Below are 23,744 nucleotides of genomic sequence, written 5' to 3'. Positions count from 1 at the left end.
CCTCTGCTCCTCCCCCTCTCACTTCCCCTCAGCACTGCTCATCTGCTCATTTGTATATATTTTTATTACCCTATTTATTTTGTTAATGAGATGTACATCCCCTTGATTCTGTTTACTGCTATTGTTTTGTCTGTCTCCCCCGATTAGACTGTAAGCCCGTCAGTGGGCAGGGATTGTCTCTATCTGTTGCCGAATTGTACATTCCAAGCGCTTAGTACAGTGCTCTGCACATAGTAAGTGCTCAATAAATACTATTGAATGAATGAATGAATAAGTGCTCCACAAATACCATGGATTGATTGATTACTTGCTCAGTTGATTTATGGAGCACTTACTGTGTGCAGAGCATTGTTCGAAGCCTAGTGGGAGAGCGCTGTAGAATTAGTAGACCTGTGTGAAGCCTGCCCTCAAGGAGCTTACAGCGTGATGGGTACATCTAAGCAGCCGTGTAGGATCCGTGCAGTTTTAGGTGAAATGCCGTTCTGTCTGGGCCAACCGAACTCCCTAGTAGGGCCTGCCTTGGGTCGGGCCCAGTGGCCAGTCCCGTCTGAGACTTTCTCCCTCTCCACCGCTCGCTCCCCTTCCCCCACTGACCACCATGGACCAGGAGCCACAGAGGCTGTGACATTAAACAGCCTTTTCCTTCCATAATGGGGACACTCCTAGGGCTTCCTGCTGGTGCCTCCTAAGCGTGCCCGGGTAGGTTGCTGCCAGTTTAGCTTGCCGTCCCGTCCCGCACGGGAAACAGTGAGGGTTCAGTAGATACGGTTGCCAGCTGCCACTGGGAGAGATGCCTAAAGCCCAGCTCCCTCCCTCCCGTGACCGGGGTCGTTGCATTGGGGAGGTTCACCACATTCAGAATCTTCAGGTACTCTCTCTTAACTTGTGTATTTACTCGGTATAGAGCACGCAAGCAGCAAACTCCCCAATCAGATCCTTGAATAAATGCAGACATCCCCACCGCCGCCCCCTCCCCCGAGACACCGGTCTACTCCCCTTAGCAGTTTCCCCTCCGGCCGTCGTCATCGTCATCAATGGGATTGGACACTTACTACGTGCGGAGCACTGTACTAAGTGCTTGAGAGGTTACAGTACAACAGAGTTCGCGGACACGTTCCCTGCCCACAACAAGCTTGCGGGCTAGAAGGGGAGACAGACATTAATATAAACGATTTGTAATATAGAATTTAAAGATACGTACATAAGTGCTGCAGGGTTGAGGGCGGGCGACTAGAGAATGGCCAAAGGATACAGGTCCAAGTGCGTAGATGACGCAGAGGGAGAGGGAGCCAGGGAAAAGAGGGCTTTAATCTGGGAAGGTCTCTTAGAGGAGATGTTCTGGGGGGTATGTGACCTTAATAAGGCTTTGAAATGGGGAGGACAGTGGTCTGGCATATATGGGTGGGGAGGAGTTCCAGGCCAGAAGGAGGATCTGGGAAAGGGGTCGGCGGCAAGATAGAGGAGATCGGGGCCCAGTGAGTAAGCTGGCGCTAGAGGAGCGAAGTGTGCGGGCTGGGTTGTGATAGGAAATCAGTGAGGTGAGGTAGGAGGGGGCGAGCTGATAGAGGGCTTTAAAGGGTCACGCCATCCACAGGGCCCTCCTTGGCCTCAGCCAGCCGGGGAGGGGGCACCTCGAAAGCAAAACAGGGTCTTCCATTCCGGACATCCTTTATAACTCCCCCTGCGGACCTCCAATCCCCTGGTGGAAAAGCCCCCTCACTTCCTGCCGCCGGGATGTTTACAGGTTCTCTAGCTCCCTCCTCTTTGCCTCTAGACTGCAGGCTCTTTGTGGGCAGGGAACACATCTACCGACTCTTTTATACTGTCCTCTCCCAAGCGCTTAGTACACTGCTCTGCAAACAATAAGTGCTCAATAAATAGGATTGATTGACCTGCCCACTTCCTCCCCCTGAAATTGGCTGTGCTCCAGCCGATGTCATCAGTTGAGTGATTTGACATCTTCTTTTCCCCTGCGAGGGGTCTTGGGAGTAGGTCACAGTTACTTGTCCTCAGGGCTTCCGGAAACATCCCCGTAGGTACAGAAAGGTCAGGAACGCACAGGCCGTTCCTCCCCGGGGGCCTCACCGTGTGTCTGCTCGGGAATCCTTTGGGAAAAGGACTGGGAAAGGTGGCCCAGGCTGGTTCGGAAGGAGGTCCCAGTGTTAAGAAGAATCGCAGCGTGGCCTGGTGGAAAGAGCCACTGGGAAAGTGGCCTGGGAGTCAGCGGTCCTGGATTCTAATCCCGGCTCCGCCACTTACCTGCTGTGTGACCTTAGGCAAGTCACTTCACTTCTCGGTGCCTCAGTTCCCTCATCCGCCAAATGGGGATTGGATACCTGTGCTCCCTCCTACTTAGACTGTGAGCCCCATGCCGGCCCTGATTATCTCGTATCCACCCCAGCGCTTACTACGGTGCTTGGCACAAAGTAAGTGCTTAACAGATCGATAGCACAGTTATGAAATCAGACCTTTCAGATCCTAAGCTAGCCAAACGGCCTAGGTCCAGGCCATTTGGAGCCTGCGGGGCAGAGCCTGCCTCGTCCATCCCAAGTAGCAGGGGAGCCAGGCTGAGGTCCATGGGGGCCCTGCCGTTTGGCAGTGGTGGCCGTCCTCTCCTTGGCCACTGGGTCCACTGGGCCCTGGCCGGGACCCCTGGGGCAGGGGCCCAAACCCAGCTACATCTGAGAAGCAGCGAGCCTGGGTGGATAGAGCACGGGCCTGGGAGTCAGAAGGACTTGGGTTCTAATCCCGGCTCTGCCACGTAATAATGATGGTATTTGTTACGCGCTTATTATGTGTCAAGCGCTGTTCTAAGTGCTGGCGTAGATACAAGATCATCAGTGTGGACAGAGTCCCCGTCCCACATAGGGCTCACAGTTTTAGTCCCCGTTTTTACATTCATTCATTCTTTCAATAGTATTTATTGAGCGCTTACTACGTGCAGAGCACTGTACTAAGCGCTTGGAACGTACAATTTGGCAACAGATGGAGACGGTCCCTGCCCAGTGATGGGCTCACAGTCAAAACGGGGGAGACAGACAGCAGAGCAAAACAGAACGAAACAAAACCAGACAACATCATCAAGATAAATAGAATCAAGGAGATATACACCTCGTTAACAAAATAAATAGGGTAATAAATAATATATACAAATGAGCACAGTGCGGAGGGGAAGGGGGAAGAGCGGGGGGGAAGGGGGAGCAGGGGGAAAGGAGGGCTCAGTCTGGGAAGGCCTCCTGGAGGAGGTGAGCTCTCAGTAGGGCTTCGAAGAGGGGAAGAGAGTGAGTTTGGCGGAGGTGAGGAGGGAGGGCATTCCGGGACAGCGGTAGGACGTGGGCCAGGGGTCGACGGCGGGACAGGCGCGGACGGGGGACCGTGAGGAGGTGAGCGGCAGAGGAGCGGAGTGTACGGGATGGGCAGTAGAAGGACAGAAGGGAGGTGAGGTAGGAGGGGGCAAGGGGATGGAGAGCTTTGAGGCCAAGAATGAGGAGTTTCTGTTTCGTGCGAAGGTTGATAGGCAACCGCTGGAGGTTTTTGAGGAGCGGAGTGACATGCCCAGAGCGTAAAAATATGGAATGCTTCACGAATTTGCTTGTTTACAGATGAGGTAACCGAGGACCAAAGAAGTGAAGTGACTCGCCCAAGGTCACATCAGACGAGTGGCAGAGCCGGGATCAGCATGTCGGCCGTTCGACCTTGAGCGAGTCACTTCACTTCTCTGGACCACCGTTCTCTCATCTGTAAAATGGGGGTTTAAGCCTGGGAGCCCCTTGTGGGACAGGGACTCTGTCCAACCTGATTAAATCAGAGCTGAGAAACAGGGCTTGGCACATAGTAAGTGCTTAACAAGTACCATAATTATCATTATTAGCCGGGGCCCAGTCCTGGGGTAACAGCAGGACCAGGGATTGGCGGGGAGGAGCTTGTAAAGCCTGCCAGCGGCTCACCGTGTTCACTTGATGCAGTCGTATTCATTGAGCGCTTACTGTGTGCAGAGCACTGGACTGAGCGCCCGGGAGAGTACAGTACAACAATAAATGATGGACACATTTCTTCTCTCTCTGGGTCTGTGTCTCCGCACTAGGCCCTCTCCACCTTACCTCCGCACGGAGACACGCTGTTTGCCTTAGCCTGCAACCTGGGCGCGAAAGTGCACAGACTGTACAAGATCCAGAAGCAGATTCAGAGCCACGTGGTAGACGAAATCCAGGCGATCTACAAGCAGTACGTCCACCTGCTGGCCAAGGATACCCAGGTGGGTTTCCGCCTTTTGTGTCACGTGTCCCGTCCCCCTGCCCCAACGCACCCCCACCCACCCCCTCCACCCTCCTGGACCTCTCCGGAGGGGATTAGGATCAGTGGAGAGGGAAGTCGAGGGAACCCAGCAGAAGCAGCGTGTTCTAGTGAAAAGAGCACGGGCCTGGGAGTCGGAGGACCCGGGTTCTAACCCCGGCTCTGCCAGATGCTTGCTGTGTGACCTTGGGCAGGTCGCATCACTCCTTTGTGCCTCCGTTTCCTCACCTCCAAAATGGGGACGCGATGCACGTTCACCTTCCTACTTAGACTGTGAGCTCCACGCGGGACGGGGACTGGGTCCAACCTAATTAACTTGTATCTGCCCCAGCATTTGGCACGGTAATAATAATGGTAATAATGATAATATCGGTACTTGTTAAGCGCTCACTACGTGCCAGGCACTGTTCTAAGCGCTAGGGTAGATACAAGTTAAACAGGTCGGACGTAGTGTTCGACACACAGGAAGCCCTCGAGAAATACTCTCAAAAAGAAAAACGCAGCGCATGGTCCCCGGAAGGGTGTCTTGGGCCCCCTCGACGGGATCGGGCAGCTCCGGTGAAGAGACGGGGAGGGAGGCTGGCCCTCCGAGCCCACCCCCGGCCCCCACCTCCACCCCAACGGCTTCTCTCCTTGTCCCCCAGCCGAACCACTACCTCCCCCGGGAATACTGGGAGGCCCTCGAGTCGAAGGCGGCCTCCAGCCTCTCCTCCAGCCCCTGGAACATGTCTTGGCCCCACACGGTGGTGTTGCAGCTGGGGATCCAGCTGGTGGAGATCCTGGTGCAGTCCATCAAGATGCCAAGCAACCTCCTCACCTCCCAGAGGGAGAAGAAGCTCATCCCCATCCTGTACCACGTCTACTCCTTCCGCAGCAACCGGCAGGTACCGGCGGGTGGGAGGCACTGAGACTCTGAGGGGAGGGGGTTTGGAGGGGCAGGCGGGACTCCCGGTTGGGTCGTGCACTCTCCAGCGGTTAGCGCAGGGCCCGTCACCCAGTAAGCTCACGAGGAGCGGCGTGGCCTAGTGGGAAAAGCCCAGGCCTGGGAGTCAGAAGGTTCTCCTCCCCGCTCTGCCAGTTGCCTGCTGTGTGTGTGACCTTGGGAGAGTAACTTCACCTCTCTGGGCCTCAGTTTCATTATCTGTGAAAGGGGAATGCAATACCTGTTCTCCCTCCTGCTTAGACTGCAAGCCCCATGTAGGGCAGGGACTGCGTCCAATCTGATCAGCTTCTGTCTACCCCAATGCAGTAATAAGGACGTTTGGTTGACAGACAGGTCGGCCCCCCCCGTTCCGCGGTCTCTCCTGCCCTGCCCAGACCTCTCGAGTCCCGGCAGAGAGCCGGGACCCCGAGGGGCCGGTGTTCCCCACCATTCCCAGGGAGCGGAGGGGACCGGGACCGGTGGCGGATGGAGGCCGTAGCCTTGTGTTGAAGCAGCTAGCGAGCCCTCAGACAGATGCATTATAAGACATCATGAGCTCAAGGCAAACCTCAAAATGCAAGTAGCCCTTGGCTGGCGGGGGGAGAGGGGGAGAGAGAAGGAGAGCGCGCAATCAGATGGCTCTTGGAGTCGAGGGTTGCAAAGAAGAGCGTTGAGTGCTTCTGTCCGGGCAGTTCAGCTAGGTGCGCTGAAAGGTCGGGACTGAGGCAAGCAGCAAATCAGTGTCCACTCAGCTCGTGGGGAGGACAGTTGGGCTGTTTAGGTGTCTCACTGCTTTTTCGAAATGCCGTCATAGGGTTCTGGTCAATGTTTTGGACCTCGGGAACGGTATTTCCCGTGGGCACCCGGACTTTGGTTCGGGCCCTTTTGCTTCTAGCCCCATTTTCGTGAGACCATTCAAGAGCGCTAACTGGGTCTTTAGGGTATCCGTCGATCGATCGGTCAATCGGTGATATGTAGGGAGGGCTTCCCGGGGGCAGAGCCCCGTGCTAAACGCGTGGAGCGTACAATAGAGGTGGTGGACACCACCCCGGCCCTCAGGGGGCTTTTCACTTGAGCGGGAGAGTAAAAGACACTGAAGTGAATGACAGGGAGGGGAAGCAACCGAGTCTAAAGGCTTGTGCCTAAGTGCCGTTAGGGGTCACAGTTTCCGTCCGGCTTTTTATTATCCACCTCGGTTACCCGTGTCCTGCCGAAGTCCCTGGGAGGCGAGGATTAACAGCCCCATTCCATGGCCTCCAAATCCCCCAGCGGGTCGTCGGCAGAACTGGGATGCCAGCCCAATCCTCCCGTGGCCTGGGGCCAACTGGGCTCCTCGCCCCCCACCCAGCCGCCGTCTCGGGGCCCTCCCGGCTTCCACCGTGACCTTCTGCCCGTATTATTCGAACAGTCGGAGACGTTCATTGAGCGCTGACTGGGTTCAGTCAGTCGTATTTCTTGAGCGCTTACTATGTGCAGAGCACTGGACTGAGCGCTTGGGAGGCAGTATAACAATCTAACGGAGACATTCCCCGCCCACACGAGCTTACAGAGCACTGGACTGAGCGCTTGGGAGAGTCCAATAAAGCCGAGTTGGTAGACCTGTTCCCCGTCCACAGGGAACCTCCAGTCTAGAGGGGGGAGACACACGTGAAAAGAAATTAGGGACGTGCCCGTCGGTGCCGTGGGGCCGTGGTTGGGGTGGATAGCAAGTGCTTCAAGGGACCCGTTTCCACCGGCCCCGCCAGATCGGCTTCATCAGGCCCCACCCGACGTACAACCAGCTCCTCGTCGACGCGCGGGAGACGAGCCTGACCTTCGACGCCACCGTGATGCCCATGCTCTGCCCTCCCGTGCCCTGGACCTCGCCCCACTTCGGGGCCTACATCCTGAGCCCCACCAAGCTGATGCGGAGCTTGGAAGGGACGGTCCAGCACCAGCAGCTGCTGGACCGCTGCCCCAGGACCAACCTGCACTCGATGTTAGATGCCCTGAACCAGCTAGGGAACTGTGCCTGGAAGGTGAACCGGCCCGTGCTCGACCTCATCATCTCGGTCTTCAACGCCAAAGGCAGCAAAAAGCTGGGCGTGCCCCCGCCCCTCTCGGAAGCCCCGCCGGTCCCCGTCTTCCAGCTGGCCCCGGGCGACCCCCCGTCCAAGAAGACGGCGCTGCTGCGGGAGATCGCCGAGAGCCGCAAGGTGGCCGCCGAGATGTACAGCTTGCGCGTGGACGCCCTCTACAAGCTCTCCATCGCCCACCACCTGCGGAACCGGGTCTTCTGGTTCCCCCACAACATGGACTTCCGGGGCCGCACCTACCCCTGCCCGCCCCACTTCAACCATCTGGGCGGCGACTACACCCGGGCCCTCCTGCTCTTTGCCGAGGGCAAGCCCCTGGGGCCCCACGGCCTAGACTGGCTCAAGATCCACCTCGTCAACCTGACGGGGCTGAAGAAGAAGCAGTCCCTGCGGGACCGGCTGGCTTACGCCAACGAGATCCTGGAGGACATCCTGGACTCGGCCGACCGCCCCATGACGGTAGGTCACGTCCACCGAGGGGGCGGGTGGGTTTTTTGGGGGGGGGGGGGGGCGGGGGGTGTCTGATGGCATCCGGGAAACGCACTGTACTAAGCGCTGGTGAGTGACGGCCTTGGGACTGTGCGTGTGTGTGTGTGTGTGGTCTGCGTCTGTCCCCGTCTCTCCAGGGAAAGAAGTGGTGGATGGACATGGAAGATCCCTGGCAGGTCCTGGCGTGCTGCATGGAGATCGCCCGGGCCATCCGCTCCCCAGACCCTGCGGCGTACATCTCGCATTTCCCCGTCCACCAGGTGGGTTTGGGGAGCGGGGGTGGTGAGGCGAGGACTTCGGGTCCCTTTCAGCCTCCTTTCAGCTCAGGCCCCCGAAACCCTTTCCCTCCCTTTCCGTTCTCCTCCCCACCCCCCCACCCCCCAAACCCCTGCTCACATCTCCTCCTCCAGCCTGGGCTTACGAGGCCATTTCAGAGGATTTTCCTCATCCCGTTATATGATCGGATGGTCTCAGCAAGAGACTTTTCAGGGTGTGGGGGGGCGGGGAAGGAGTGGGGCAGAGGGTGGTGAGGGTTGCGTGCGGCTAGGCCCGGAGTGAGGGCGAGACCTGCCTCGGCCAAATGGCTCTGATCTGATCCGAGCCAAAGGAGGGCCTGGAGGGCGGAGCTGACCACACCCCGCGCGCCCCACCCCGCGCGTCCCCTCCCCCGGCCCGGGTCGAATCAGCTTTCCAGGCCGCAGCTTCCCTCCTCCTGCGTAGGAGACGGCGGATCTGGGTAGTAAAGTACCGTTCGGCGCCACCCAAGGTGGGCATTGTGGCCAACGGGCGGTGGCGTTACACTACAGCCCTCGAAGCTCCGGTCAGCTGGTCCCACCCTCCCACCGGCCCAGCTTGCCTCAGTGCAGCTCCTCCTCTTTCTGGTGCTCTTCAGCGCCCGGCCTTTCCCCCAGCCTGTCCCTTCTGTACGGGGCAGCTTCCCCGCCCCCACGCCTCCCTCTCTCCTGGCACCTTTGCCGGTCAAAGCCGTCACCCCCGAGAAGCTTTCCCGGGTTTGCCCGGCCCCTTCTCCGGCCGTCCCGCGTGCCGTATCGGGCCGGACACCCCCCCCCCCAGTGGCCGGGGCCGGACCGTCCTCTCCCCCCAGCTGCCTGGCGTTTCCGGTCTGGGTCAGTGGGCCGTTGGAGTTTCGCCGGGTCCCCCGGCTCCCCAGTGGCACCTTTTTAATAGCCGAGGTTCCACGCGCCCGTCGCTCTCTCCCTCCAGGACGGTTCCTGCAACGGGCTGCAGCACTACGCGGCTCTGGGCCGGGACGTCATCGGCGCCACCTCCGTCAACCTCATGCCCTGCGATACCCCCCAGGACGTGTACGAAGGCGTGGCGCAGCAGGTAAGGCGGGCTCGGCGCCCTCCCGGCCCCACCGTCTCCCGGATCCCGGGCTCCCGCGGGGAGAGGGCCGGGGCCGTCCGTCCTCCCTTCCCCGCGGAGCTGACCCCACCCGTCTCGCCAGGTGGAGCAGTACCGGAAGAAAGATGCCGAGAAGGGGGTGCACTCGGCCCAGGTCCTGGAGGGCTACGTCAACCGCAAGCTGGTGAAGCAGACGGTCATGACGGTGGTGTATGGGGTGACCCGCTACGGCGGGCGGCTGCAGATCGAGAAGCGCCTGAAGGAGATTGAGTTCCCAAAGGTGAGCCGGGGTGGGCCGCGGGGGCTTCCCTCTCCCTCCGGGCCTGGACCCACCCTGGGATCCGCCCCCTCCCAGAAGCCTTCCCCGATTCCCCCAGTCGCCTACCGGGTGTTTACTGAGCCACAGCTGCAGGCAGAGTCCTCCCTGGAGCCCTGGGGGCACTTGCGAGAGAAGGAAAAGCCCCAGGCCCTGCCCTGGGGGAGCTTTTGCTCTTCTGGCAGAGACAGTAGACAAATTGAGCAGATCCCAGCGGAATGAGAGAATACGTACAGGGAGACACAAGTAACCGGATTCACTCGGTGAAGGCTGAGGAGGATGGGGATGGGGCCAGGCGGGGAATATAGTAAGCGCTTAACGGGTACCATCATTTAGGGGGGACGTGCGATCGGGGGAGGCCTCTGGGAGGAAGCGGCCACACTGGAGGAGACTTTCGAGGAGGGACGTGGTTTGCAGGAGCTAAGTGGGTTCTGGGTGCGGAGAGCGTGTCCCGGGCTCGGGGAGAGACACGGGAGCGATGGGGTGGTGCGAGAGTTGCCAGCACGGGACAGTTAGAAGTTAGCAGACGTAAGCCATCGGGGCCCGGCGGTTGGTCATCTTGCCTGGCTGTGGTAACTGCGGGTGGCCTCCCCAGTTGGAGCCGGGCTGGGGCTCCGGCCGCTGGGGCTCGGCCCTCGGTGCTTGGTAGGGCCTCGTCGTCGCTGCAGTGGATAGAGCGCAGGTCTGCGAGTCAGAAGGTCCTGGGTTCTAATCCGGGCTCCGCCACATGTCTGCCGTGTGACCTCGGGTAAGTCACTTCACTTTCCTGGGCCTCAGATACCTCATCCGTAGAATGAGGATTGAGACTCTGAGACCACGTGGGTCAGGGACTGTATCCAACCCGATTTGCTTGTATCCACCCCAGCGCTTACTACAGTGCCTGGCACGTAGTAAGCACTTAACAAATACTACAGTTATTATAATCATTAGGTGGAAGGGGTCCCGTTGCCACTTCTGCAGGATTCCATCCTTTCCCACAACGAGGGCAGGGGCAGGCCTGTCCCATTTTCCCCTCCTTTGCCGTTCATCCCTGAGATTTCCCCCCACCTTCCCAGTTCTCGGCCCCGAACTTATATCCCTCCTGAACCTATTGATTTTTTTTCCCCTCCTGCTCCCCCTCCATGTATTTACCCCCCAGTAATAATTGTGCTATCTGTTTAGCACTTTGTGCCGAACACCGTTCTAAGCGCTGAGTGATAATGATGACGGTATTTGTTAAGCGCTTTCTATGTGCCAGGCACTTTTCTAAGGGCCGGGTTAGATACAGGGCAATCGGGTTGTCCCACGTGGGGCTCACGGGCATAATCCCCGTTTTACAGATGAGGTCCTAACTGAGGCCCAGAGAAGTGAAGTGACTTGCCCGAGGTCACCCAGCAGACAAGTGGCGGAACCGGGATTAGAACCCACGTCCTCCGACTCCCATGCCCGTGCTCTTGCCACTAGGCCATGCTGCTCCTTACTAGGCCACGCCGTTTTCCCCGGTGCCCCTCATCCTGGCAGGGTGGGATCGGGTAAGAGCCGTTCTCTGGTCGCCTCGTCGTCCCGTCCTGTTCCCCCCCCCTCCCCCGCTGGCACGATATTGCAGGGCCTTCTTGATTTTATCGCCACTCATATGAATAGCTAACGTGTCCATCCCTCCCTCATGTAAGGTTTTACCTTCATTCCTAACTCCACCCCGAAAGAGGCGGTTATCCCGGCAGAGCCCAGAGAAGGTGAATTTTCGGAATCTGCCGAATCCGGACGCACGGGGTTTCGGCTCCGGAGACGCCGTCGGCCCCATTCGGGTTCTGAGTTCCGTTACCGTCATTCTGGTATCCGTTAGGTGCTTACTGTGCGTCGAGCACTGTTCTAAGGGCTGGGGTGGATGCAGGTCGATCGGGGTCAGACACAGTCCCTGACCCGTGTGACGCTCCCGGTCCAAATGAACGACGGGTGGCGATCCGCCTCCCCGACCGTGCTCGGCCGGCACGTCATTCGTCCCTCCCCGCCCCCCTAGAGCTGCCTCGACAGATCGGCACCCCCTCTCCGCACGCACCGTCTCCCTCCCACCCCGCCCCCGGCCCGTTGGGCCCGACTGAATTACAGTCTGGCATCCTCTGCCCCCGTTCCGTTTGGGCCCGTGGGGATGCCAGGCCAGTCGCTCGGCAGAGCCTCCTGGGTCCGTCAGCTCCCCCGAAACTAGGCCCCGTTCGGAGCGCCCCTCCTTCCCCCCGGGTGCTCGTCACCCCAGCTAACCCCCCCGCCCCCCAACGGAGAGACCGTGCCTTCGGGGAGCCGCAGCCGCCGAAGAGTCTCGCCTGCCGCTTTCCGCTTTCCCCGCGGCGGAGGGGCCGCCGGCCGATGACTCGTTCTCCGCCTGTCTTAAGCACCGGGAGACCTTCGGGATCGGAGGGGGGCCGAGGTCTCCACCTCCTCTCCCTTCCCTCGCGCCTCAGCCCCCGGGGGAGGTCACCGCAGACGGTCCTCCCTCTCTCTCCCCCCCCCCCCCCCCCGGGTTCCTCACCCCGTGACCTGCCGCTTGCCTCTTTCCAGGCTTATATATGGGAGGCCTCGCACTACCTCGTCCACCAGGTCTTCAACAGCCTCAAGGAGATGTTTACGGGAACCAGGGAGATCCAGGTAAAGGCCCCGATGCCGCCGCCGACCCTTCTGAGGAGATGAGGGAACGGGGGTGCAGTTGTTGTCCGAGCCAGCAGGGGGTGCCGAGCCCCACCCGGGGCCCCGGCTCGCCCTAGGGCCCGGCCCGCCCGGAGGGAGGGAGGGAGGGAGGGAGGGAGGCTCTGCGTGCCGAAGGCCAGGGTGCCAGCTCGGGGCCCGCCTGCTCTGGTCTTTCCTAAATTGGGGAGAGAGAGAGTATGAGAGGGAGCGCCCGCGCCCGTGGCCCGCCCCCGCCCCGACCGCCTTCTCCTCCCCCTTCTTGGCGGCTCCTGGGGATCGGAAGACTCCGACCCCCTTCCCGCTCCCGGGGGCGGCTCCCGGGCTCCTAGCCCATCCGCGTCTCACGGAGACCGGCCCGCCACCTCGCGGCACGGCTCGGTGGGGAGAGCCCGGGTCGGGGACTCCGGGGTCATGGGTTCGGATCCCGGCCCCGCCACCTGTCAGCTGTGTGACTTCGGGCAGGTCACTTGACTTCTCGGTGCCTCGGTCACCTCATCTGGAAAACGGGGTTGAAGACCGCGAGCCTCAGGCGGGACAACCCGAGTACCCCGTATCTACCCGGGCGCTCAGAACGGCGCTCGGCACGTAGTAAGCGCTTAACCGGAGACCGACCGTAGTATCGTTATTGTCGTCTCGGCCTTTTGCAGCTCTGGCTGACGGAAAGCGCCCGGTTGATCTCCAGGTCGGGTCAGACGGTGGAGTGGGTCACGCCCCTGGGCCTCCCCCTCATCCAGCCCTATCACCGGGACAGGATGGTCGTCGTAAGTCTGTCCGTCCTACCGTCCTTCCCCCGGGCCTCCCCTCCCCGGGCGGGCCCCGGGGTGACCCCGGCTCTGTTCTTCTCGCCCCAGGTAAACAGCAACTTGCAGAGAGTGAGCCTGCGGGTCAACTCGGATACGGGCCAGTGCGTGCCTGGGCCGTGGGTGTTTGGGGTCGGGGGGAGGGGGTGTGCTGGACCACCCCTCCTCGTCCTCATCCCCGAGGCGGGTATTGGGTGACCCGCTTGGGTTCTGGGCGGGACCTGCCGGTCCATCTTGGGGTGGGGTGGGGTGGGGGGGCAGCCTGACCCGGCTGGGCCCGTTCCCTCCCTCCCTTCCTCGTGACCCACTGCCGTTCCCGGAACAGGAAGCCCAACACCATGAAGCAGAAGAATGCCTTCCCCCCCAACTTCATCCACTCGCTCGACTCCACCCACATGATGCTGACGGCTCTCCACTGCTACAGGTGGGCGTGGCGGTGCCTCGTCGGGGGTCAGGTGGGTGGAGAGCGAGCTGGGCAGACGCTGATCCGGCTCTCCTTGACTTCCCAGCGAGGGGCTGACCTTCGTGTCCGTGCACGACTGCTTCTGGACTCACGCCTCCACGCTGGACGTCATGAACAAGGCAAACTGACCTGCGATTGTCTGCCTGGGCCCCCCACCCCCCTCCACACCCACACCCACGCACATTCCACGCTGGATGTCACGAATGAGGAAAACTGACCTGCGATTGACTGCCTGCCCCTCTCCCCCCCCGCCCCCACACACCCGGGATCCAGCCCCCAGGGCTGCCCGTGGCCCTCGGTCCTCGAAATCTGCTTCCCTCCCCGCCCCCCCCCCCCCCCCAAAAAAAAGCCATCAGAAACGATTCCCACAGCCCCTCACCTCCCTGCCATCTCTCTCCCTCCAGGTCTGTCGTGAACAGTTTGTGAACCTGCACAGCCAGCCCATCCTTCAGAACCTGTCCGACTTCCTGGTGCAGAAATACTGCTCCAAGATCCCGTGAGTAGCCGGCGCCTCCAATCCCCTTGCCCTCCGCCAACTGAGACTTCCTCCCTGAGATCCCCTCTCCCTCCCCGCCATTGTCCTCTGTCCTTTGTCGAGAGCGGAGGCTTCCCTTCTCCCACTTGCCCTCGTCCTCCCCCCCCCCCCCAGGTCTGCCCTCTTCTGGCCCGGGACCCCCTTTCCCAGCCGTTGAAAGGGGGCAGTTAGTAAAGCTGTCGCCGCCTCCTGTGATTTAGCCTCAAGCCCCACAGCAAGGACAAGCTGGGCCCGGAGATGCTGAAGGTGCTGGCTCGTGTTCCTGCAACAGGTGGGTGGGGTGGGGTGGGGTCCCCGGGGGCCTCGTCCAGCTGGCGGCGGATGTCCGCTCGGAATCTCCCCGCCCCTCCGGTCCACCTCTCTCGGGATCGCTCCCGCACCAGCCCCGCTCTGCCACCCACTCCCCCTTCCTCTAGTCAGACTCCCTAAGGGTGCTCCACTGGCTCCCAGTTGTGGCTGGCTATGTGAGGGCAGGGTGGAGGAGAGGGACGTTTCTGGCACATAGTGAGCGCTTGACAAATAGCATTATTCTTCTTCTTCTCTCCCCACCCCACCTCCTGCCCCCCATCTCCCTGCCCTCCTCCCCTTCCCCCCCCCCCCCCCCGCCCGGCTCCTCCTTCCCCCACTAGCCCAGAGCCTGGAATGAATTCCTCTCCCTCCGGCACCAGCCTGTTGCCTCCTACATCCTGGCCTAGGTCCCATCCCCTCTGTGCTGGCTGGCAGGGCGGGCGGGCGGGCGGGGCGGGGCTCTCCATCCAAGCAGCCAACTGGAAAACCTGGAGCGGAGTAGCCCCGCCAGGGCGGAGGCTGGCCCGGGCCTGGCCTCGGCCCAGCCCCAGGGCAGTGAGTCATACCCAACACCTTGCTCTGTGCGGGTGGGGGAGGGGAGGCCGGCGGAACGGGTAACGGGGACCCAGGAATCCTGGACCGGAGCACCCTGCCTTCCTCAGTCATCATTTCCCTCACTGCCCCTCCCCTGCGGCTGATTTCCCCAGTGAAGCTGGCAACGGCTCCCGGTGATCTCTCTGTTCTTCCCCCCGCCAGGAGACTTTGACCTGCAGAAGGTGAAGGAGTCCGTCTATTTCTTCAGCTGAAACCAGCGCCGAAAGCCGTCTCTCCGTGGCCTTCCCCCAGCGTGGACTTGGCGGACCCGGGCCGAGGATCGGCCCCGCCCTCCGCCTCGGGGCACCGGGGACCCGTTGTTGTCGGGCCACGAACGGCGACAGGCGCCGGGGCCTCCATCCGTCCTCCCTGCCCAGATCTGCCGCGGGGGACGTGTGGGTGGGCTGGTCGGGAGTGGCGCCGTCCCGCGGGGCCCGCCCAGCCCGAGTCTTGGGACCGAACCGGGGCCCCGAGCAAAGACCGCCCCGAGCCCAGCCGGGCGGGGGACGGGCCTGGCTCCCAGGAGCCTCCCTGCCGCTCCCCCTGTCCGGGAAGGGAGGCCGAGTCCTCAGCCTTTGTCCAGCGGGCAAGGGTGAGCCAGCTCACCAAAGAGTACGAGGACGTAAATAAAACAGCTCCAGCGTACCGTGAAGGGACAGGAGGCGGGTGGTTTCAATCGGTCGATCCGAGAGGTAGAGCGTGCCTCCCGGGCCCCGGCACCGTGCCGGGTGCTTGGCCGAGGGCAAGGGTCAGAAGACGTGATCTCGACTCTCGAGCAGCTGACAGACTAGAGAGAGAGGAAGTCACCAAAATAAATTCTAGGTAGGAAGAAGAAATAAGGTATAGAGAGGTGGGGGGACGTGCCGTGGGGGCAGGGTGGGCCCGAGGTGAGGCGGAAGTGCTGAGATGGCAGTTGGGGAGAAATAAGACAGGGAGCCCCGGCTCTGCCGCAGACGTCTGCCGTTTGACCTCCGGCAAGTCAGGTGACCGCTCCGTGCCTCGGTCTCGGCGGCGCGTCCCACGTGGGACAGGGACCGTATCCGACCTAATTATCTGGCCTCTGCCCCAGCGCTTAGTACGGTGCCCAGCCCAGAGAGAGCATTTAACGAGTACGATGAAGGACAAGTCTGGGAAGGCCTCCTGGAGGAGGCGGGGGCCTACCGGAGGACTTTGTTTCTCGGGGTTAGGAGTGGCTGGAGCAGGCCAGGGTAGCACCTCGCCGCCCCCTCCCCCATTTCTCCTGGCGGTGCCCTAACGGGTCCCGGGCATCGGGGCTCCCGGGTTCTGTCCTGGCTTCCCAAGCTGGTTGGACGAGCCGGGCGCGGGGCGGTTTCGGCACTCTGGGCCCGGTGCCGCAGGCTCGCCGGCTTCCCCGCCGCACTCGGTCTCCCCTGACTCCATCCTGCCCCGGCTCCCGCCCCGGGGCCCCGGGGCTGGGGCGGTGGGCGGTAAGCTGGCCGGCCAGCCGACGTCTTGCCGAGACGCGCCGAGATCCGAGCGCTGGGTTCCGTGGGACTACTGGAGATGGGTGCGCCTCCCCATCCCCCGCCACCCCGCGCCCTCCCACGACGACGGATGCGCGGGCACGGTGACCGGGGCCGTAGCGAGGTGACACTTGAGTCCTTCCTCCCGCACCCCGTGGCCGTCCTCCCCGTCCCCGACCGTGACAGTAGATTGCCAGCTCGGGCCCTCGGAGCCCAGGCCGGCTTCCCGGCGGAGGCCCGCCCTCCGCCGAGGCGCGGGGCCGGCCGCCCGGCCCCGTCGTGACGCGGGCTGGATGTTGAAACGCAGCTGTGGTTGGGAGTTGGGTGCCGGGTTGGGGGGGGGGGGGGTTGACCATTGACCTTTGACCTCCTCTGTCCTTGGTGAGATCTCTACCCCAGGGTAGGGGGGAGGATCGCAACTGGAAGCTTGGGAAAGGCAGAGAGATGAATCCATCTCTGGGATCTGCTGGGTCCCCTCCTTCCTTGGCTGGCGGGGCCCTTGGGGGTCAGAAGGTCCCCGGCCCCCGGCCCCCTGCCCCGATGGGTGGGGACGGGGAGACCGCACCGCGTCCCCCGGCTGCCTGGAAGGGAAAGGAGCCGTAATCTGCCGCTGCCCTTCTCTCGCCCCACCGCCGCTGCTTCGCGCGGGCTCTCAAGTCCTTCCCGGGGTGGGGTGGGGTGGAGAGGCAGGAGTCCCCACCGGTCGCTGCCTACAACTCCAACGCTTACCACCCCTCCCCGGTAGTGGTTCGCCGTCGCTTTGGGCCCTTCTACTTTCTTCCCGGGCCGGTCGATCCAGAGAGGGGCTGCCCGCCAGGGTGAGAGGGTTTCGGGAAGGAGTTGCCTACGTACCAGCGGGTCATCCGCCCGGAGCTCAGGCTAAGGAGGGTGGGGGAGACACCCCCCCCCCCCCCGAAGCCGGAGTCCGGCGCTGGGGCAACAGGAGGCGCAGAGGAAGGGCTGGGCGGTGTGGGGCAGAGACAGAAGCCAGACACAGCAGTCGTCTGCCAATGCTTTCATGTTTATTGCACGGGATGGGAGGTTGAGGGGGGAGGAGGAGCGGTGAGGGGCAGGCCCTGCAGTCTCGGGTTAGTCTGGATTCTCGCTGCCGGGCCAGGGAAACTGCTGCCTTTTTAGCTCCGTTATCAGTTATACATTCAACAGAACGGTGGTGGCGGCGGCGGCGGCGGCGGCGGGCTGGAGGGGGAAGGGGCTTGGCAGGGGGTTGGGGACTGCAGTGCAGCAGGGACGGGCACAGAGGCGGGCGGTCGTTAGTGCGGTTACGCGGCCGGAGGGAGGGCGTTGATTAAAAAAAACCCAGCGGAAACCGAGCAAGGGGGGCGCTGCCCGAGGGAGGCCTCCCAAACCTTGGAGCAAGGAGGGGCCCGGGCCGTTTCCCCTGGGTCCTCCAGCCTGCTCTGCTCCGCAGGGCCCCGGGAGGTCTTCGATAACCCAGCCGGCCCCGGACTTCTCTCTCCCCCTCTCTCTCCCCCCCCCCCCCCCGCCTCACCACCTCCCCGGTCACCGATCAGAGATCCCGCGGCCCCAGGGAGATGGGAAGGAGCCCGGTCGGTCACGGGGACCCCAAATTCTGGCGATGCGCTCTGCCCGGTGGGGAGCAGATGGGGCTCTTCGGCGGTTCGGCCCCGGCTGGGGGCTCGGCGCCCCGGGGCCGAAGAGCTGATCTGGGGGGGAGGGGGCAGGCCCTCCCTTTCTCCCCTCCTCGATCAGCGCCGTTGCCCCTCCTCCCCGGGCTCCTTTCCCACCCCCCACTCCGACAAAACCCCCAGGGCTCCCGGGAAGGCGAGCCATCCCTCCCAAGCGGAGGGAGTTGGGGGGGGGGGGGGGGGGGGGGGGGGGGCCGGAGCCAGCCGTCCCGTCCGGCCCGGGGACTCATCCCGTCTGAACGGGCAGCCCCGTTCCCGCCAGCCTGTCCCCGACCCCCGAGGTCCAGCGGGGCCCGGGAGGGAAGAGGAGGGGGTGGACGCCAAAACCGGGCGCGAGACACATGCGGAGACGAGCACACGGGGAACAGACGACACGGCACGCCAACGGAGACACGCACACACGGGCGGACGTGGGGACGGCAGCAGCGGGACGCCACACGCGCGCACACACACGCACACACACTCATCCACACGCATGCACACGCCCGGGGGCCCGTCGGGCCCTGGAGCGATGGGTGTGGGGAGAGGGTGACGGCTTTCAGGGCTCCAGGACATGCCAGGTTATTGCCATGAGGGGAGCAGCACAGAGCCAGCTGGTGGGGTGGTTGGCTTGGCTATTGTACCGAAAAAAAAAAACCAAAAACCCAAACGAAAAACACTGACCGACCACACACGCACGCACACACATGCACACTTACACGCGCACGCACATGCACACAGGATACACGTGGGACTCCAGTCGGGAATGCAGCAGCAGACCTGCCTGCTTCTCGCTCATCTCCCCGACCTGCCCTCTACCTACTTATCTTACCCCTATCCCTTCCCTTCTGTCGCTTCACCCCCACCGCCCCCCCCCCCGCAACCCCCGACCCCTTCCCGCACACGCACCCTACCTCCCCTCCCCCTCCCACGAGACGCTTTCCACTTCCTCCCCTCCGGGTCCGGGGGCCACCGGTGCAGACTTCACAACGGTCCCCAGCTCGGGCCTAAAGGGGGGGAAGAGTCTGCCAGCGAGAGGGACCGCCCCGATTTACAGCGCCCTCCGCCCAAAAGTCTCCGAGCACCCCTCCCCGTCAGGAGGCAGGGCAGTGAGATGCTCCCCATTTAGGTGGGGAAAACAGGCACAGAGGTGAAGTGACGCCCGCTGGGCGGGAAAGGGAGCTGGGGGGAGGGGGAGGGGGGCAGGGATCCTAACCCCGCCCGGGCCTAAGTGCGGGACAGCCTGGCCTGGGTGATGGAGGGGGAAAGAGGAAGACGGCTTCCCCGCGCCACCGCCCCATGGACCGAGGGCTCCCGAAAACTTCCAGGTTGGGGCAGCGAGCCGGGGCGGGGAGGCGGTAGAAGATTCAGGTCCCCCATTCTCCCCCGAACCCCTATATACAAAGCTCGGCCCCACCCCCACCCCCCATCCCCAGGTGTCTCCCTCCCCCCCACCCCCCACCCCGCAGGCCCAGACCCCCCTTTAGAGCGGGAGTCTCGCCGTCCCTCCCCCCACTCACACCCAAATATATTACGCTATAGATCCCCTATACATTGTATCTTTATCTTCTATATGGCTTCTATGGTGCGGCGGGATGGCTGGTGCCCCCTCTCCCCCCCCTCCTCCCCCCCACCAGAAATGTCAGCAGCGATGAGACCAGGCTTTGGTCTCAGACAGTCGACCGCTCTGGTGGGGGCGGGGGTGGAGAGAGCGGGGGCGGGTGGGTGGGTGTTTGGGCGCGGGGAGGCCCGATTGGGTCCTGGAGCCCGGGGGTGGGGGGGGGGGGCGGTCGGGGGCAGGGAGGGGGCGGCTCCCCCCGGGGAGTCGAAGGGAACGGCGGCTGGGGTGGGCTTCAAGTCAGTCCTGGGAAGAGGGGCGGGCGGCGGCGTCCCCCTCCCCCTGACCAGAGAAGAAGGGTCTGGACATGCTCTCTTTGGACCTCGGCCCCCGTCCCCCCCCCCGCGCCCCCCCTCCCCCGGCCTTCCTCCCTCCCCCCCCCCCCCCCGCCCCGGCCCCCATTCCCATCCTAGGCCGCTGCGAAGGTCACAAGTTGGAGGAGAGGCGGGATCTGGCTGAGTCCGTGTCAGGCACGCTCACCACCGAATCCTTGCGGGGGACCCCAGAGTCCTGAGCCAGGCCCGGCACGTACACCGAGCCGCTGGACAGCTGGTGGGGCAGGGCCAGGCGGGGGGGCCCGGGGCCCAGCCGGGAGGGCCCACCGACGGAGCTGCTGGACTCCCGGGCCGAGGGAGGGGGGCTGGGGACCGCCGGCTGGGAGGCCCCGTGGGGGAGGGAGGGCTGAGAGGCCGACAGGGGCCGGGACTCCTGGCTCAAGCAGCTGGTGTGCAGAGCCTGTGTGCTCTTGTGGACGGCCGGGCGCTGGGGCGAGCCGGGGCCCCGGGCCTGCGACAGAGACAACTGCGAGCCGGCCTCCCCTCTGGCCCCGTAGGGGAAGGTCCGGCTGGCCATGGGGCTCTGGGACGGGGGGCTGGACACCACTGAGGTGAAGGCGCTGGTGGAGGCCGGGAGGCCCTGGGGGGTGGGCACGGCGGGCGGAGGCGGCGGCTGCTGCGACGGCGGCTGCTGCGACTGCGACGGCGGCGGCGGCGGCTGCTGCGGCGGCGGCGGCTGCTGCTGCTGCTGCTGGAGCAGGACGGGTGAGACGGAGAAGGGGCTGGGCATGGCCTGGGCATACTGCAGGCGGCGCATCATGCGGGGCGAGCTGAGGGCCAAGGGCCCCACCAGGGGGCTGGCCATCTGGGGGCAGAAGCTCATGGCCACGGCCTGCTGCAGCGTGGCAATAGCCGAGGTGACCTGGGGCTGGGGGGGCGGGTACAGGGCTGCGTGCTCCGCCTGCTGTACCATTTCCCGGTCATACTTGACGATCTCCTGGATGATTTCATTCTCCTGATTGTTGAAGACCCCCGAGTTGAGGTCATGCTGGACTTTGTGGAGGAGGATGGAGTTCTTTTTGCCTGGGAGGGAGGGAGGGAGGAGGTGAGTCTTGCGGGGATGTGAGGGGAAGGAGGCCAGGACCTCCTCCCGAAACACCCCGCGCACAAACACCCGCGCACCCCTGGGGCCCTGGAATCTTCAGCCGGACTCTTGGAAATGTCCATTTCCCACTTCCCGCCCCCTTCGGTCTCTGGTCGGCAGGGGACCCCTGGGGACACAGATCGGGCAGAGAAGCAGCGTGGCTCAGTGGAAAGAGCCCGGGCTTGGGAGGCAAAGGTCATGGGTTCAAATCCCGGCTCCGCCACTTGTCAGCTGTGTGACCTCGGGCAAGTCACTTCACCTCTCTGTGCCTCATCTGTAAAAAGACTGTGAGCCTCACGTGGGACCACCTGATTCCCCTGTATCTACCCCAGCGCTTAGAACGGTGCTCTGCACATAGTAAGCGCTTAACAAATACCGATATTATTATTCTAGATGCCCCGGGAGATTGGGTGGAGCTGGCAGGGCGGAGGACCCCGGGGAGGGAAAGAGCGGCCCGACAGGGTCTGGGAGTCAGAAGGATTTGGGTTCTAATCCCGGCTCCGCCAACTTGTCTGCTGGATGACCTGGGGCCTCAGTTCCCTCCTCTGTAAAATGGGGATTAAGACTCTGAGCCCCATGTGGGACCCGGATTGTTTCCCATCGGATTAACTCGCACCTACCCCAGCGCTCAGTACAGCGCCCGGCACCCAGTAAGCGTTTAATAAACACTTTTTTTAAAAAAAAAAAAAAAACCAACAAAAAACCCTGCTGCCTTGGGGTTGTCCGAGCCTGGGGCCCCCCGTGCCATTCAAACCCCTGATCCTGGGCTTCCCGCTCCCCTCAGCCTTCCACCGCCTCGAGTCTCCTTGTGCTCCAACCCTCAGGGGGCCCCGGATCCTCTCCCCTTTTCGCACCGATGCGGTCCAGCCGGTCGATGGCCACGGTTTCAAAGGCGCGGCGCATCATGGGATACTCCTCCAGCACCTCGTTGAAGTTGTCCACGCTCAGCGAGTACAGACGGCAATAGGTGTCGGCCCGCACGCTGGCCGTGCGCCGGCCCCGGGTCAGCAGGCAGATTTCTAGGAGAGCCCGGCACCCGTCAATGCCCAGGCACCACAACCTACCCCTCCGCCCCGCTCCCTCCCTCGGGTCACCGACCAGGGCTGGAGGGGAGGCGAGGTGGGAGGGGGTGGGGGGGAGACCATCGGGAGGAGACTTTTTTTCCGCCGGCGGCGACCATCTCCATCTCCAGATCTCCCCGGGCCTCAGCCCCAGGGTCTCGTTTCGGAGGCGCCCCCACCCCCGCCTCTTGTCCTCCTTCCTCTGGCTCTCTATCCCCGCCCCAGCCACTCACCGCCAAAGTAGGAGCCGTCGGAGAGTTTCATCTCCTTGTTGCCCTTGGTGAGGACACTGACCACCCCGTGCTGGATGAAGTACATCTTCTTGCCGATTGTGCCCTCCCGGATGATATAATCCCCCGGCTGGAAGACCTCGAACTTGAGTTTAGTTAGCATGGCCGTGACGAAATTGGGGTCGGCGTTGGCGAAGAGGGGCATGGAGGCTACCAGCTTCCGGCAGTTGAAGTTCACAATCTCCTACAAGACAGGGGTGGAGAGGGACCGGGGAAGAGTGAGGCGGGGAGGGGGAAGGGCGAGGGAGCGAGGCCTACTGCCGGGTCGCCCAGCGCGGTCCGGCCTCTAGCGCTTGCTCATTATGGGCCGGGAACGTGTCCGCTAATTCTGTGGAATCACGCTCTCCCAAGCGCTTCGTACCGTGCTCTGCACATAGTGAGCGAGTCAGAATTACCACTGTGACTGATGGTTTGATCTGGCTGCCCCGAGGCCAGAAATTACCGCCACCTACCACCCCCTTGATGGTGCACCCTGAGGCAGATGCCTCTGTTAACCACCTGAAGCCGGTCCCGTTTCTCAGCGATTCGCCGCCCTCCCCCGCCAAAAAAAAAAACCCAGACCAGACTGGGAACCCCTCTCCCTTCCCGCCCCCAGGGGAGCTCTGGCCTGGAGCGCGGGTCACCCGAGAAACCAGTCCGGGCCTTCAAGCCTCAGGAAGCCTCCAGAGCGGGAAAGGGAGCCGGTAGACCTCTCACCTCCCGAAGGGGCCCGTTGAGCTCCCCGAGGATACTCTCCTCGTCGAACATCTTGCCCTGGTAACGGTGCTCGTAGTAGTCATGGATCTTCTGGCGGAAATCAGCTGGCAGTTTGTGGAAGGACATGTACTGCTCCACCTGCTTGTACTGTGGGCCGAGGACAGTGGAGTGAGGGACCCCCGTCGGACGCCTCTAGGCCGCCAGGCCCCGCCACGACCCGAGGTCAGCACCCCATTCCTCCCCCAACGCCTACACGCCCTGGTCCCCGCACCCGATCGTCTGCAGAATGAAGAGCAGGGAGAAACCGGGAGCCCCGCCTCTCTCCATCAGTCTCCACCTCCACCCCGTCCTCGCGTGGTCGGAGGAGGAGGGTCGAAGAGGCCAGACCCACCGGGTCTGTCTGCGCCCCCGAGTCCCCACGGGGGCGACCCCCGGGGCTCGCGGACCGTCCCGACCTTGATCCAGAACCCCCAAAGACTGTCCCTTTCTGGATGCGGCCCACGGGTCCCTCTAGGAGATAACTGGCCGGAGGATGAAAGACGCGTCCGTCACCCAGAGCCAGTTCCAGGGGCTCGGGATCTTGCCCCGAGGAGCAGGCGAGAAGGGGGGCCAGTGGGAACCGGAAACAGCCAGGACGCTCTCCCTGCCAGTGACTGGGAAGTGCCGGGCCCAGCCGCCTGCCGGGGCGGGGAGGGAGATGCCTGGAGCCAAGTTCACCCTCGCCCCCAGCCT

The 23,744-nt window shown here is 62.9% G+C and overlaps 2 protein-coding genes across 2 annotated transcripts in view; one reads left to right on the top strand and one right to left on the bottom strand.

The window, feature by feature from the left end:
• Window positions 1-15,456, top strand: part of POLRMT (RNA polymerase mitochondrial) — a 28,254-nt gene extending 12,798 nt beyond the window's left edge. Inside the window, exons 8-21 of the mRNA XM_029051152.2 lie at window positions 4,085-4,255; window positions 4,938-5,177; window positions 6,961-7,749; window positions 7,917-8,039; window positions 9,004-9,126; window positions 9,248-9,424; window positions 11,993-12,079; window positions 12,766-12,879; window positions 12,970-13,022; window positions 13,244-13,342; window positions 13,428-13,500; window positions 13,786-13,877; window positions 14,117-14,187; window positions 14,961-15,456. Coding sequence (XP_028906985.1) covers window positions 4,085-4,255; window positions 4,938-5,177; window positions 6,961-7,749; window positions 7,917-8,039; window positions 9,004-9,126; window positions 9,248-9,424; window positions 11,993-12,079; window positions 12,766-12,879; window positions 12,970-13,022; window positions 13,244-13,342; window positions 13,428-13,500; window positions 13,786-13,877; window positions 14,117-14,187; window positions 14,961-15,010 — 2,262 coding nt within the window. The 3' untranslated portion in view covers window positions 15,011-15,456. The remainder of the gene's footprint in view (window positions 1-4,084; window positions 4,256-4,937; window positions 5,178-6,960; window positions 7,750-7,916; window positions 8,040-9,003; window positions 9,127-9,247; window positions 9,425-11,992; window positions 12,080-12,765; window positions 12,880-12,969; window positions 13,023-13,243; window positions 13,343-13,427; window positions 13,501-13,785; window positions 13,878-14,116; window positions 14,188-14,960) is intronic.
• Window positions 15,457-16,313: 857 nt separating this feature from the next.
• Window positions 16,314-23,744, bottom strand: part of HCN2 (hyperpolarization activated cyclic nucleotide gated potassium and sodium channel 2) — a 28,498-nt gene continuing 21,067 nt past the window's right edge. Inside the window, exons 5-10 of the mRNA XM_029051151.1 lie at window positions 23,013-23,159; window positions 22,260-22,500; window positions 21,820-21,984; window positions 20,027-20,904; window positions 17,012-17,161; window positions 16,314-16,589 (exon numbers count right to left, since the gene is read on the bottom strand). Coding sequence (XP_028906984.1) covers window positions 16,314-16,589; window positions 17,012-17,161; window positions 20,027-20,904; window positions 21,820-21,984; window positions 22,260-22,500; window positions 23,013-23,159 — 1,857 coding nt within the window. The remainder of the gene's footprint in view (window positions 16,590-17,011; window positions 17,162-20,026; window positions 20,905-21,819; window positions 21,985-22,259; window positions 22,501-23,012; window positions 23,160-23,744) is intronic.

Source organism: Ornithorhynchus anatinus, chromosome X1, assembly GCF_004115215.2.
Source record: "Ornithorhynchus anatinus isolate Pmale09 chromosome X1, mOrnAna1.pri.v4, whole genome shotgun sequence".
Lineage (NCBI taxonomy): Eukaryota > Metazoa > Chordata > Mammalia > Monotremata > Ornithorhynchidae > Ornithorhynchus > Ornithorhynchus anatinus.
Note: the sequence above shows the minus strand (reverse complement) of the source record. Positions and strands in the feature narration are given on the sequence as shown.